The following is a 16,571-nucleotide window of genomic DNA, read 5'->3' on the forward strand; positions in this document are numbered from 1 at the left end:
TATCCCTGTATTTTCAAACTGATGATCTATTCTTTGACCAAGGTCTTTTATGAAAGACTAAGTAAAATGATGGAAATACCATCATCTTCAACATTTGCCAAAAACTGGAGAAAAATCAAAGGGTTTTTGCCATATGAGGTTGAAGATCAAAGTATTTTAGTCATTTTATATTAGTCTCTCATGAAGACCATGGTCATGAGGTTATCTGTTTGAAAACATGCTTGGGTGTCACAAATATTGACCAACACCATAGAGGTATTATTTCTAAATCTCCCTAAAAATACGAACCGACCCTCAATCTCTCAAGAAAATATTTCTCAATTTGCTTGAAAAAATCTCTCTTTATGTATTATTATTCTTGAAAATTTCTCGAGTTTCTAAATTTAAAAAATACGATTTTTTCTTTTAGAGAGCTGATATTGCCACACCAACTTTTACTAATGCCACATCCATTTAAATCACCGAAGAATTGCGCACAGTTGGTGTGGCAATAGTAACTCTCTTTTTAATGAATAGTATAATTTTACTACTTACATCAATTGGCGTTAGTAAAAGTTGGTGTGGCAATAGTAACTCTCTTTTAATGAATCATATAATTTTACTAGTTACGTCAATTGGCGTTAGTAAAAATTGGTGTGGCAATAGTAACCCTCTTTTTTAATGAATAATATAATTTTTCTAGTTACGTCAATTATTAACAATGCAGCTCAGAGACAATAGTGATAAAAATCGCAATTGCACTGCAACTGAAGGCTTGTTTGTTAGGACTTTTTTTTTCTTTTTTAAAACTTTTGAGACGAAAAAGCCGGAGAAACATGTTTGTATGTTTGTTAGTAATGACTTTTGCTTCCTGCGAAAGCCCAAAACCGCATTTTTGAGAAGTCTTGCTGGGGTTGCATTTGTGTGAGAACCACTATGAGAAGCCAGCACCAAAAAACTTATGGGGGATAAAATAACGATTTCTCCCCTCGTTCTTCTTAACTCATCGATTAAACAGAAGAATCAATTTGATCTCTTTGTACTGCTTCATCAATTTTTGTAACAAACAAGATTCTCCTGAACGTAGTTTCCATAGTCCGAACTTCTACTTCTCCTAGACATAGCATCTTGGAGCAGAAGTTAGAATCTGTAACAAACAGAACTTAAAGAAGTTGCCATTAGTGGCAACTACAGTAAGATGGTAAGGAAGAAAAGAAATGAAATTAACTAGACTTTGGATATTCAGTCTTACTCGTATATTATTTCATCTTTGTTTGCTTACAGAATTCTTACATGTGATCACAACATTCTCAAGTAATCATGAGTTCTAACAATCTTCAGTCTCCATATATACCGAAGACTGCATTTGGTTGATCTCAACTCCATTTAATGGAACAACATTCACAAAGAGAGAAAAATGAAAGCTCATAACGAATCGGTAATTACCTTATTGATTTTTTGCATATTAGGCTACAACAACAATAAAGATTACAACTGCAGTCAGCCCAAAAAGAGAGAGAGAGAGAGAGAGAGAAATTATGTGGGTTGATTTCTACATACCCACTAAATGGATTTCATTTGCAAGGTATATTGCTTTTAAAGTGTGGTATGATTGATTATCTGCAAAATAAAAGAAATGTAAAAAATCAGAACAAGAAATTCTATTGCAGAGGAAGTATAAAAATAAAAAAATAAAAACAGTATTCCAAACCTTATGTTGATTCTGCATTGGAGCAGATCACAAGAATCTATCCTGCTATCTTAAGTCACTCAAATGCAAGCCTTTGAGTCCCAACTAACGACGCATATTGACCTTTCTTAGCCAACAACTCAAAGTGGGTGCCAAGCTCTACAATCTTTCCATCCGAACAAACCGCGATTTGGAGAGCATTCTGCACTGTGCTTAACCGATGTGCAATCACCAATGTGGTCCTCCCCTTCATCAAATGGTTGAGAGCATTCTGGACCAAGCGCTCGCTCACAGTGTCTAAAGCACTAGTGGCCTGAATCGCAGAATCCATCAAGAAATCTTAGCTCTCTATGCATCCAAAGTAGGGCTTAAAATGGGTCGGGTCAGGCCGGATCTGAGTATTATATCAATATTCATATCTGAATTTTTATCCGGAACAGTACATGAATCCAAGTCGGATCCCATTAGCTAAAACCATATCCGAATCATTTTTCTTTCACTAAATCCAGATCTGGATCCAATCTGACCGAATCATTTGATTCAGGTTTGGATAATTCCAGGCCGTTCAAAAAAATTTGCTATATTTCTTTTCTAATTGTTATACTATTCTATTTTACCATTATAATTTTATTTATTTATATTAAAGCAGTAGAAAAATATATATTTTGAAAAACATAAAAAATAAAAACATAATTTTCAAAGAAATATACCATTCGGATCTAGACTGATATAGGGATGGATCCAGATCTGACTGGGATTAAGGGACATCAACCCATTTTTTATTCGGATCTACTCCAAGGGTCCAAACCTGCTAAATTTGGATTCAAACCACTCGGATTTCGGATAAAATCCAACCCATTTTCTGCCCTAAATAGAAAGGCAGTGTTGGAGCATACCGCATACCTCGTCAAGGATAAGAATTGGGGCATTCTTGAGCAGAGCTCTGGCAATAGCGATTCTCTGCAAATTAGACGAATTAATAATCATGAAAATGTGATATAATCCATTTCTCTCTCCAGAAAATTTTAGCTTTTTTACCTGTCTCTGTCCTCCACTCAACAGGCTTCCACGTTCACCAACTAGTGTGTCATAACCCTTCGATCAAATAAAAAATCCATCAAATTGAGAAACTCTTACTAGAGGAAGTCTTAAAGATCTAATATATAACATTTCAAGGAGAACAAACCTGTGGAAGGGAAATAATGAATTCGTGAGCATTTGCAGCTTTGGCTGCATTTATCACATCGTCTTTGGAAACATTATCGTCTGGACGCCCATAAGCAATATTTTCTCCAACAGATACCGAAAATAAAACAGGTTCCTGCATCATGTTTTTTGGGAGTAGCAAAAAAAAAAAAAAACAAGATGTTCAAATCAAGTGCACAAAGAGAAAGAACTACTGTATCCACTGCTCAGACTAATAAACTATGAGAGCTGCTATTGGCACCCCAAATTTTACTTATTACACCCCAATTTCTTAAATGATCTATCACACCCTAATTAAAGATTAAAAACACATCATTCAAACATTGCAAAAGTTTGGTTCATATTCTTATGTCAACATGACAAAGCATAATAACACATTTGAACAACTTTAGAAGTTGTTTACAATTAAGATTAGGCTCATACAAAGTCCTAAATCTAACCAAAAAAAGTGAGAGGGAGTTTCTATTGGCACCCCAATTTTTACTTAATTTCAACCATTGACTTATTTTTTATTTTTTATTGGTGTTTAATAAGTAAAAGTTGGGGTGCCAATAGCAGCTCTCCAAAACAACATTTTGCCAAAAGTACTGTAGTGTTAATTGCAAATATCAACTGTCGGGGCATTCAATACCTGATTCACCAAGGATACAGCATGAGCCCATTCATTCTTATCAAATGTACGGACATCCTCTCCTGCTACTGTTATGCGACCTCTGGTTGGCTGCGAAAATAACACACTGATTGAGAAAACTTATTGCTTCCTCCACCCACCACAATGAGATGTTAAAATGGAATGTATAGAAATAGAAATTTAACCTCGTAGAAACGTGCCAATAGCTGTACAACTGTACTTTTTCCAGCACCACTAGGACCCACTAGAGCTGTCACCGTTCCATGTTTAAGAGTTAAGTTAAGGCCAACTAGGACTTCCACATCCGGTCTAAGAGGATAAGAGAAGTGCACATCTGCCCAAGCAAACGAGTAGCGTTAGTTGAAATAATAGAGTCAATTTTATAAGAATTTATGTCCAACAAAATAAGCAGATTCACTTTTTCAGCCATATGTAGGAGGGCAGTATAACATGGTTGGGTAGAGGGAACTAAGATCCCCATACAAAATATACAATGGAAGCTTAAAGGGAAAATTACAAAGGCAAGTGAGGAATACAGAGGCCCCGCAGGGACAACTCTGTATTTTGTACAGAGGCCCTGCAATGTCATCCCACTTAAGAATTCCACGGAAGGCATACCATGGAGTTCCTTAAGGCATACCAAATCCAAAAGTCAATTTACTTGGACTAAGTTCTGATGAGTGATTGCATACGTAGGTAGTGGCAAATCAAGACTGACTCAACCAAGTCATGGCACCTTGTATAGAAGAACCAGTATGTTGCCTTGCTCAACATAAAACAACCATCTTTAATATGCAACTATTCATCACTTCTATTTATCAAAGATAATTGATTAGCTACTATCGAAAAGGAATAACAAATAGATGCAGGCCTACAGAATGTGAGAAAAAAAAAAAAAAAAGCAAAAAAGAAAAGAAAATCAGTAAAGCGAACTAATGTTTTACTATAGAAAATTGTGAAACACAAATGCACAACTTAGGAAATATGTGAAACCAAGGATACCTTCGAGAGAAATGTCACCAGACCAAGCTAGACTACATCCGTTACTAACTGATTTCAAGGCTGACATGTAATGCGTGTTTAGAGCTAGATTTTCCTCTGAAGAACCATTGTTGTAGAATAATTTAAGATCATCATCATAAACTTCTTTATGGAGTTCTCTTTCTAAACCATAAGCAAGGGAATCATCAATGTCTGTCCCTGTTAAAACCGAATTTATCCTTTCAATGGCAGCAAGAGTTCCACGAAGATCACCAAATGTGTTAACCAATCCTTGAACCTGAAACACTTTCCACATTATAAAGTAGAAACCAAGATGAAAAAGAACAAATTAACATGACTTAAAAGACAAATGACTCACAGCAAAAGTTAATGTGAATGTGTATCCAATAAAAGAGAGCACTTTTCCAACAGCTAGTTCACCCTGCAAGCAATATATTTGAACAATTCAAACAATTGAGGCTTAATGGTTTTGTTAAAAAAGTAGTAAATATCTACTTATCAGAAAATCTGTTTAACTAAATAATCCAAAAAGGAAATTTAGAACAATATAAAACCAAACTTGAAGAAAGTGTTACAAATCTAGTATTAGTGTTAAGTAGAGATCGAACTTGCAGCGTTAATCACTATGACGAGGCTTTGAATGGGCGTTGCATTCCCATACCCATGGGAAAATAAGAAATTACGATCAGTAACTTTAACAATTAGAGAAGCTATATCCATTTATAAATATTTGAAACAGATATATATCAGCAAGTAGAAGTGCTTACTGACTTCACTTTGCTTCCTCCAAGAAAATATAAAGTCAACAAAGAAATATAGACCACAACTCTAGTCAAGGCTTCATTTACAGATTTGAAAAATCCAAGCTTTATGCCACTAGCCTGGTACGCTAGAACCTGCCAAGCTTCACAAATGCAGATACTTAGCAGTTCAAGAGGAATCAAGTACTTTTAAATTTTCATAAAGACCCAACATTACCTGATTACCGAACATTGATATTTGACGCTTTTCACCCCCAAAGGATCTCACCTAGTAGCAAGAAAATAGTATGGAAAATTAATTTTCAGAGGAAAATAAAATTTGAGCAAATTAATTTTCAGAGGAAAATACAATTCAAGCTTTAGTATTGGAAACTTACAGTACGGATGGCTGAAAATGTTTCCATTACACAATCAGATATAGCCGCTTGGGCCATTCCGTAAGCTTTGAAGACAGGAACAGTTGACCGCTTGTATATGGCTTATGAGTGTAAGATATAGTCGTCATCAGTCAGTAGATATACATGAATGCAAAGCCAAGAAATACTAAGATGATCACCAAACTAGAGTAAGTTAGCATGAACGGGTCACTGCCAAAACAAACTTGATTGGTGAAGGAAGGAAATTAGGTGAAGGGTTAATAAATTCGGCAAGATCTTGAAGGAAGCTAACAGATATCAATAACAAAATGTTGTGGAATTGGCTTAATCAAGAATCCATGTGAGGATAAGCTAAGTTAAGTCAGCAAGAGTAGGTAAACCTGAATATCAAGGTGAAAAAAATACTAAGATAATTCTTAAACTGTAGTGAACATTGTGACAAAGTAGGGGTTTGGGAATAATTCAGAAAGGGAAAATTTTGACAAAAAAAACTGCAAAAGTTGGAAAAATTAAAAAAATAAAATATATATTATTAATTATGGAAAACATGAAAGTGTACATTTCAAATCTATATAATAAAACACAACGGTGAAACCCCATCCCCTTTATCCCCCTCATGAAGAGGGGTTGGGATTTAATCTTGCTACAAATTTCGAGGACAACTTTTAACTTTATTTTCATTCCTTTTCTATTACTTTCCAAGAATACCCTTCTAATTTTATTGCCTATCCTCTTCTTCCCCCCCTCCCCCCCTCCCCTCTTAACCCTCCCAGAATATCCCTCCACCTTTATTATCTTTCTTCTATTACCCCTTTTCCACTAATACCCCTCCAAATTTATTGTCTTTCCTCTCCTACCCCCTTAACCCCAAAGAGGATGAGGGCACGGGAAAACTCTAGTGTTAAACATAACATAAAAACAATATTTCAAAACCATAATATTGTCAAACTTCAGACTTTGCGATTAATTAGCGAAGTTCATGATTTTAAAAAAAAATTTGAATTTTCAAAACTTTGCAAATTAATTGAGATAAATCACACATTGAAAGAGTAGAGAATTACTAGCGACTGCTTCAAAAAGCCAGCAATTTTGTCACTATGGCAGTGACAATGAAAAAACTGTTTTGAGTGGTGTAGGAAGACAGAACATGAGAAACATGAGCTAATGCATAAACCAAGGTTTCAATACAAATAATGAACCTATCAAGAAATTGCTGACTTTCAGTGATATTATTATTGAATTATATGGAGAACTGAAGAAATACTTAAAGAAAATTCACGCGTTGGTATCCTAGAGTCAATTAAGGAAAGATAAAGACTATTAACAATCTGACAGACTGACAACCATACTCAGAGTTACATAAAATCTTTCAGCGTCTACTAATAGATTGCTTACAAACTCAGGTGAACAGAATCAGGTAAGTTAATTCAGAAATGTACGATTTCCAGACAAATTTTCAACAAGAAGGCTAAGACACAAAGAAAACAGATCCCAATACTCAAATCTCAATGAAGTGATATTCTCATCAACTATCTATACATAAAATAGAAGCAACACATGCTTTAATCCAAGTATTTCGAAGACGAAAATGTTTACCAACTAAAAGAGACACAGAAATCATCAATAGCCCTAGAATTGGAGCAAGTTGGGAAGACAATGTGAAAAGTACACATATTGTTCCTATAACCTGCACACAAAAAATATAGATTAGAGTCATCAATGACCAAATGGGATAATGGATGGCAAAAAAATTAAAGACTGAAATCTTGCACACACAAAAAAAAACCATCCTAAAATTAAAGAGATAAAATAACATGTTCCCAAAAAAAAATGGTAATTAACCTTTTAGCACAGGTGCTTCCTGACTCAAAATAATAACATGAATATGAGAAAATCAGAAAATAGGAAAAGTTCAGTTACTTTAAAGTATAAGTAATTTCAATTCAATTAGAACTGTAAATAATCAGAATGTGCATGTTATAAACTATGTGCAACATAAAGCTCACTTCTATATGGTGTATAGTAGCTTGCCTCAGAGAGTGCCCTAAAACCGCGATCCCTTGAAACGTTTTCACTCACAACATTCTTTATGGAACCCAAATCAGATGTTAACAAACCAGTCAATTCCCCAACCTGTATAGAACCAGAAAGCATGTGTTCAATCAAACAGTCTGGAAACCTGATGGGATGGCATGCATATCATTCCCATTATGTAATTTATGATGCATATCGTAACTTGAAGATGACAAACTGACATTCAGGGATAGTATCGGAAGTCCCTATCCATATCAAAAACTTTGTAATATATCCTAACTATCACAAGATTATTAGTCAACGTATTGGTACTGATATTCTTACCTTCAATTTATTTTTTTGATAGGTAAACCAGAATTATATTAAAACGGCGGTCGAGATGACTAACCAAAATTACAAGACAAAAACAAAAAATTGCAAGGAACAAAGGGTCTCCCACTTATAAACAAAATCCTCCAAGAAAACCCCTTTGAAAGCGGAATCAACCTTACACCAAAAAACATCAAACCAATAATAAATAACAACATGAGGGAAAAAAACTAATACATACAAAAAATTCAGAAACGTGTCTCGGTAAATGTGTAATGAAGGAAGTATTAATGTTGTGCACATCATAGTGTAATTTATCTAACAAATGAACATAGTTCAGAGTTCACCGAATTAGCATATCACTAAGAAAAAGTGATTCTCTTCAGTATATGTGGTCGCATGGGTAATATAATTGCATTAAACATCATATTTTTAACTTATTTAGGCACTAAACATAGTTTAATGTAATGTATCAAAATGCATTGGGATTTTTTTTTCAGTGTGTCAAGATGTATCCGATCATTTTTCACAAGGAACGGATGATGATACCGATGATAATGATGAACAACAAGCACAACATAATCGATGCTTTAAACCTTGAGTGTAGCTCATGTGAATATAATAATGCGGAACGCAACTGATGATGAGAATTACTATAATTTTATTTCGTCAGTGGCAAAATCTTCCTAGTTAAGGAGAATTGATGGGGACATCAAATCTTAAAAAGTAGATTTTAATTTTTATTTCTATTTTAGGACTTTATTTTCATGTTTTTTGGGCTTATTTTGATGTTTTATTGTCTCATGGTCTTAGTATAATATTTAGGGGTTGTTTAGTAACTTTACATAGATTGTATTAGGTGTTTTTTTAATGAATGATAATGAAGATTTTGATGAATAAAAAATGTGTTTCTTTCATAGCGTGAAGTGGGTTCTCCACCATTCTTGAAGTGATTCCAAGAAACCCTTGGTGTGATTCGAAGGTTCTATCTTTCTATCCCTTTCTCTTTTTTTCTCTTAATCTTTACTTTTCTTTTTTATTTTTTTTCTTGATTTTATTTTACTTTCTTGATTCTTGATTCTTGAAACCTGCAAACCTCAACCCTTAATCATTACCCAATAAACCTTAAGTTTTAATCCCTTCCTTACCCTATAAACCTTAATCCTTCCTTACCCTACAAACCTTTAACCATTTTGTTGGGATTGTGGTCATACTTGTCCAAAATCAAAATTAAATTATCCTATCCTACCCAAACCTTTAACCATTTCATTGGGATTGTGGTCATACTTGTCCAAAATCAAAATTAAATTATCCTATCCTACCCAAATCTTTACCCAATCCCCAACTAGAGTTCTCTAAATCTCCTATTTTGCCTAAATCAAATTCCATTTTCTTATCTCCACTCATCGTCCTTCATCATATAATGAATTCAAAAACACTCTAATTAGATGAAAAAATAGCAGTTTTGAAGCCTAAGACACAAACTACCTATCATTCAAGGCAAAAATCTCGTCCAAAGGTGAAGAAGATGCAAACAATCGTAATTTGGACTGTTTTTCCACATAAAAAATGCTGAATTTTTAGGAATTTTTGGCCAATAAAAGACAGTTATGTCATTATTCATTAACCTAGTCTTTTTTTTTTTTGGGGGGGGGGGGGTGGGGGGTCTTTCCTTGTTGACATGCCCCCCATCTTATGTATGCCATTCTTTATTGGACAATGCACATTGGTGCATCCATATCCATAGTTCTTGGAAGTGTGTACCCATACAAAACCTAACATTCAATATGTTTGTAATTCCTGTTTATTTTATTCCTTTTTCATCATAATTATACACTATTATGGAGTACTTTATTTCCATGAGATGAATTTAGGTCCTCAAATATCATTGTGGGATACCCTAATCTCGTGGAAAAGTAAAAAACAGAATGTGATTTCTCGTTTTTTTGCTGAAGCTGAGTATCATGCTATGGCCTTTGGCACATGTGATCTAATATGGTTAGATCTTTGCTAACATGCTTACAAAATCTGTTGGTCCTTCTATCACTAATTCTCACCTTGTCAAGCTGGGTTTAGTAGATATATTTAGCCTAACTTGAGGGGAAGTATTGGAATTAATCTAGTTATTTCAATCCTAGTTGTTTTTAATAATAGCTTTTATTTTTCAATTTCTTATGTGTAAGGGCATTTATGTCCATTTACTCTTTTATTAATATAAATACCTACCAAGCTCTTAGAAAGAGACTTGACAATTATGCTTCTCAATCCTTCTATCACATTGTCCAAAGTTAAATATTTAAGAACTGATTTTGAAAGTACTTTCTTTTAATAAAATAACAAAAGATCCCCACAAGAACAATTAGATGTTCAAGTTGAAGATGCAATATAAGCATAATTTATTGAGTTGGAAACCATTTTTACTGCGTGAAAACCCATAACTAGGAGTCCTTTGTGTAAGGAGAAAGGTCTATATGCTCTTACATCAGCAAACTTCTCTCGCAATCTCACAATGGTTAATTTAGGGATTAGTAATCATTAATTAGAAATTTACTTGGCCACATGATCTCCTAAATATAACTATCTATATAATAAAACATAACGATAGACCCCACTATGCTACAGTTTTGTAGGCTATAAAGATTGAGACAAAGGGTTGGGGTCCACACAACCCCACTTTATCGCATTTCCTCCTCTCCCCCCTTCAACTTTGTTGTCTTTCCTCTCCTCCACTCCCTTTTTTTCAATAATACCCCTCTAGCTTCACTATCTTTCCTCTTTTACTAGTATTTTCTTAAGTCACGCCAGGAACCCAAAGAGAAAACAAAAAGATAAAGAATCATGTTCATACCTTGTATCGGTCAAAAAACTCCACCTGCAATAGGAAATTAAAAAAAATTATGATCACATGCTAGAGAATGAAATATACACGACATAATACATCAAATGAATAAGTTCAGTGATATGTATTGACAATCAAACAATTATATGCTAATAAATAACATTTTTATATATGACAAGAAAAGAGAGTATACATCTAATGTCTTGAAAGTGGGTTCCTCGGCTAAAAAAACATAAGAGCTTTTATTTGCTATTGATTTAACCAAGTTACATATAATGGCTGGAGAAGTTTGAGACAATTACTTCTCCTTGTTCGATATTGACTAGATCTTGCCCGAGACCATCATGGATGTCTGTTAGAGTAGGTACTTGGGCATTATTCCCAAGTAGAAAGATTTGAAGGTTCCTTTCCTTTAGGATTTGTAGGGAATTGTGGAAAGAAAGAAACATAAGGGTCTTCAATAGGAAAGAAGGGTTACAGTGAACCATAGTTATATAAATAAAATTCTGGTGTATTTGTTTATCAAAGATTGTGAGGGGGTATCTTTTGCTGATTTTGTATTTAGATGCAGATTATATCATATTTAGAGGTGGACCGTTTTTGGTTCCTTGTATCTGTTTTCCCTTGGTAAGATGCCTTGACCCCTAATAGCAAGAAGCTTCTATCCGAAATCCCACTCCTACACCTTCTAGTCATAAAATAGTTTAATATTTAGCTTTCAACATAGAGCTGCTTCCGGTGACCAAGATTCATCACTTGTACACGCACACATACCATGTTGCTCACTATTCTGAGCCTCCCACCAATCTCTGCCGACCTTTGAAGAAGACAATGCTTAGAAAGTCAATGAAATAATAGCAACAATGAAAATGTTGGCAGTTCAGTTCAGACTATCCAAATCAAAATAGCATTTCAGCATGTGAATCAGCTCTTTGACCATTCCAGGATCTATCCATTGTGAAATCTTCTCTCCATGAACGCCACATGGAGAGAAGATTTCAGTAATTGCTTTTCATGTTATTGATGATTTTGTTATCAAAGTAAATAAAGATGACAAACTTCAAACCAATCACTAGTAGAAATTATATGAGGAGTTCAAACTTCAAGGGCTACTTTTTGAAGATCTTTGATTTAGGCATTCGATTTATACGTAAAACATTTAGGTAATCTTTATTTTCCTTTGTATCTTGGAGGTCTCCTTGGCCTATTGTTTATATATGTAGCATCTTCTTTATCTAAAAAGGAAAAAAAGAAAAAAAAAATTTGATAAATTCAAAACCTATGAAGTTTCATAAGTTTAAGATTTGCACATCATATTGCTTCACTGCAAATGGAAAGAGAAAGTTATAAAAATTAACTATCAAATTCAGGTATGCAAAATAAAGGGACAATTGGGTTTACCTTTTGAATTAGTATCGTTCTAAAGACTTGTCCTCTTAATGCGGTCATCACCTTCTCCCATATGGTGTTCATATTTACAATGAAAATAATAGTGAAGATTGGTTCCAAAGCATACAAAACTCCAATTTTACTAAGATGTTTCCACAAAGGTCCCGGTCTTGCTCCTATGAGTACTTCGAAAAATTGTCCTACAACATGGAAGAATATTATCGAGGTGACACATAATGACTATACACAAATTTATAATTTGAGAAACATAATTCTCACTAAATATCTAAACTACAGACACGACAAATAGAGAACAACTAGTTGTTGGTTGCATACTAACCTCAAAAAATAGCCAGTGTAGTCAAGGCGAAGCAAACCAAAGAAGCCTTAATAAATGTAAGGTGGGGCAGTGTAAGTGAGGCGTACCAGGGCGCACACCTTGACTACGTCTCAGACAAGGTGCAAGGTGCACACCTCACTTAAAATTGAATAAAATAAATGTATTTTATTTTTTAATCTTTACCTACAAAAAAAATTAGAAAGTAAATTTCTACCATTAAAAATATTTAGATTTACATTTTGTCATTTTCTGAGCCCATTAGGGTTTAGTCGACTTAGACCCACTAGGGGTATAGGGCTGATTTGAGGTACAACTCGCCTCTTTAGGGATGGGTTAGGGCTCAACGAAGCCTAGACCAGGCCCACCCATTGACAATCCTAATTGTAGTTATGTTGTAAGTGCAACCACACATATTGTTGGCCTGCTTATACTTACCTTTTTCGTGTTCATCCTCTCTAATTTTTCTCCTACTAATGACGCTTCTTCTTTTTGAAGTATATTGAATGACTACTTTACTATATTTACAAAACTCATATTTATACATGTTATAATTGAAAAATATTTAAAACCTATCTTTCACTATTTATTTATTTTGAATATTATAACCTATAATTTTATTATGCCTTACTTCACTCAAGCATGCGCTTCGCCTTACGTCTCAAGCACCAAGAGACCTTTGCGACTTTTGCCCTTAACTATACTGAAAATAGTTTTTTTTTTTTTTTTTTTTTTGTATTTTAGAACCTATATTTTAACCTACTAACTGCACTTCATGGTGGTGACCTTAGGGTTACAGCTTATTCACCTTCTCGTGGTTTCATCTTCTCACAAAAATTATTGAACCACAATGATTTATGTGAGCATAGTTGAAGAAGGGGGGAAAACAAAAAAACAATGGAGTGCATCATTTTTAGTTTCGGAGTGCAATCATCCAAAAATATTAATTGGTGTGGTGCAATTGATAGTGGGTGGTGTGCTACTAGTCGATCCCTAACAAATTACATCAAGATTCATTAGTGTTCTAGTCAAAGCTCTGTCCTTCTGTTTTATTTATCTAATTCAATCTAGCCCTACTTTCGTTTTCTGGGTTCTTCAAAAATTATTATCTGAGGAACAAAATTCTCATTAAATACCTAAAATACAAACAATTAACAAGTTGCATCAATATTTCATTATTGTTCTATTCAAAACTCTATCTTTTCATTTTAATTGTCCAATTCTCTCCAGCCCCAACTAAATTTCAGTTTTTCAATAGAAATACAATCTTCAACTTTACATAATGGTTGGGGGAAAAAAAACCTCTAATTTCTTAAACCCAATTCAAAATTCAAAATTCAGAGACTCCCATATCAGAGAGAGCGATAATTGACCATACCAGATAATATGGGCATCGAGAGAGTGCAAGTGGAGCAGCCAACGAGAGTGACGATCGAAACCGCTAGCCCAAACTTATGTTGAAGCAGAAGACTCCACACAAGACCCCAACTTAGAACAACTTGAGGTTGTACGGACCCTGTAGAACTCAATTCCTCCTCTTTGGGATCGCTTCCACTAATATTTGGATCAGAAGCTGGAGCAGCTACATAAGCATTCCTAACGAAGTTGAATTTTCTTCTGATTTTAAGTGAATTTGGCGGGAAACATTGTAAATTTGGAGAGAATATCTTTGAAGGTTGGCGGGAAATGCTCCAAGACGGAAGAGGGAGAACAAATTTTAGGGTTCTTCGTGAGGAGCGTTGTTGAGGTCTGAAACGAGTGAGATTGGTTGAGGGAGGGAGAGTTGCAGAAGCCATGGATACTGTTGCTTTGCTGCACAAGTTTTTCTCAGCTAATAGTTATAGTTAAAAAAATTTTGACCAACACCACTTTGGTAAGTGATGGTGTTCCAGAAATCTGATGTGACCCTCTCCATGCGCGACACGTGTCGACAATGTATTTGTGTTTCAGTTTCGCCCAGTTTGAGGTTTGGTTTCGTCTAATTTCGTCAAGTTTGCTCTTTTTACAAAGGCCTAAATAAGATTCTATACAAAATTTTATCTCATATGACTAAAATACTTTGGAATGGATTATTTTTTGTGAAGATGATCTCTACAATCAGTAGATCATTCTCACAAAAAAGTCAATTCTAAAACTTCTAACTCCATGAAAAGTAGTTACAAACTAACGATAAAAATTGATGATTCACGATTCTTCATCTTGTAAATTAGGATTATAAATTTCAAAATTGATTGGTTTTTTGTGAGGATGATTTTCTCACCATAGAAATCATCCTCGCAAAAAATTAGTCCATTATAAAACTTTTAAGTTATATAAGACAAAACATTTTGTCTAGAATGTTATCTAGGATTTTGTCAAACGAACGTCATCCGTGTATATACATGTATATATATATACTCGTATATCTACAACATGTTTTGTTCTATATGAGTTAAAAAAATTGGATTGAACTGATTTTTGGTGAGGACGATCTTTATGACGAGGAGATCATCCTCGCAAAAAATCAGTTAATTCTAAAATTTCTAACCTCATATTTATGAGTTGAAAAACTATTGATCGTCCATTTATTTGTAAATCACTTTCGACGAGGTTAAAAGTTTTGGATTGACCTAAATTTTTATGAGAATGATTTCCTCATCATAGAGATCATCCTCGCCAAAAATCATCTCGATCTGAAACAAATCATATTATAGATATATGAGAAGATACATGTGTACACGGATCCTAATCCATATATATATAGGGTCGGGTTCCGTCCCTATTACGACTCACATTGTGACACACCGTTTTGTCTTATATGGGCAAAAATGTTTGGAATGGGCTGATTTTTTGTGAGGATGATCTCTATGGTGAGGAGATCATCCTTGCCAAAAATCAGCTCATTATGAAACTTCTAACCCCATGTTTACAAGTTGAAAAAATTTAGACCGTCCAATTTTTGTAAATCAATTTTGATGAGGTTAGAAGTTTTGGAATGGGCTGATTTTTTGTCAGGATGATCCCCTCATCACAGAGATCATCCTCACAAAAAATCAGCCCATTCCTAACATTTTTGCCCATATAAGACAAACGGTGTGGCGCAATGTGAGTCGTAATAGGGGTCGTAATAACGCCATCCACATATATATATATATATATATATATATATATATATATATATGGGTCACGTTCAATGGCAAACTTTTTGGCAAATTTTTTTTCAAAACATGAGTTAAAAGTTTTAGAATGGGCTGATTTTTTGTGAGAATGATCTCTACGGTGAGGAGATCATCATCATCAAAATCAGCCCATTCCAAAACTTCTAACCCCATCAAAAACAGTTTACAAAAATGGACGGTCCACAATTTTTCAACTTGTAAACATGGGTTAGAAGTTTTGGAATTGGCTGATTTTTGGTGAGGATGATCTCCTCACCGTAGAGATCATCCTCACCAAAAATCAGCCCATTCCAAAACTTCTAACTTATGTTTTGTTAAAAAGTTAGCCATTGAACACTACCCTATATATATATATATATATTATATATATATAAGGGAGCGGTTCAGCAACCCCTTATGGTGCCTCATATGGTGCCACACATTTTTTGTAAATCACTTTTGATAGGATTACAAGTTTTGGAATAGGTTGGTTTTTTGTGAGGATGATCTCTACGGTGAAGAGATCATCCTCACAAAAAATCAGCTCATTTTGAAACTTCTAACCCTAGTTTACAAGTTGAAGAATCGTGGACCGTCCAATTTTTGTAAATCACTTTTGACGGGGTTAGAAGTTTTGGAATGAGCTGATTTTTGGTGAGGATGATCTCCTCATCGAGGAGATCATCCTCACCAAAAATCAGCTCATTCCAAAGCTTGTAACCCATGTTTTGAAAAATGCGTGGCACTATATGAGGCACCATGATGGGGCTGCTGAACCGCTCCCTATATATAAATAAGAGAGAGAGAGGTGAAGAGGCGACGGTGGCTGTAGAAGAAAAAATAGAAAATCATGGGTTAATCCTCGCAAAAAATATGATTT

The 16,571-nt window shown here is 34.5% G+C and overlaps 1 protein-coding gene across 2 annotated transcripts; it reads right to left on the reverse strand.

The window, feature by feature from the left end:
• Positions 1–1,207: 1,207 nt before the first annotated feature.
• ABCB28 (non-intrinsic ABC protein 8) lies at positions 1,208–14,391 on the reverse strand. Of its 2 annotated transcripts, XM_086456538.1 has the most exons (17): positions 13,933–14,389; positions 12,230–12,417; positions 10,838–10,861; positions 7,678–7,779; positions 7,243–7,333; positions 5,647–5,747; positions 5,487–5,537; positions 5,276–5,404; positions 4,867–4,929; positions 4,509–4,785; positions 3,692–3,840; positions 3,507–3,596; positions 2,856–2,990; positions 2,708–2,764; positions 2,573–2,629; positions 1,691–1,982; positions 1,208–1,599 (listed from the first exon to the last, which is right to left on the reverse strand). In XM_086456538.1, exons 1-16 carry the CDS (start codon positions 14,348–14,350, stop codon positions 1,746–1,748), a joined length of 2,169 nt encoding a protein of 722 aa, XP_086312664.1. In that variant the 5' UTR covers positions 14,351–14,389; the 3' UTR covers positions 1,208–1,599; positions 1,691–1,745. The 2 variants fall into 2 exon arrangements, with proteins under 2 accessions (XP_086312664.1, XP_086312665.1); XM_086456539.1 differs by lacking the exon at positions 1,208–1,599 and having other exon boundaries at positions 1,842–1,982; positions 2,566–2,629; positions 13,933–14,391.
• Positions 14,392–16,571: the final 2,180 nt, after the last annotated feature.

This window comes from Akebia trifoliata, chromosome 10 (assembly GCF_017979445.1).
Source record: "Akebia trifoliata isolate Shusen 1 chromosome 10, ASM1797944v1, whole genome shotgun sequence".
In the NCBI taxonomy this organism is placed as follows: Eukaryota; Viridiplantae; Streptophyta; class Magnoliopsida; order Ranunculales; family Lardizabalaceae; genus Akebia; species Akebia trifoliata.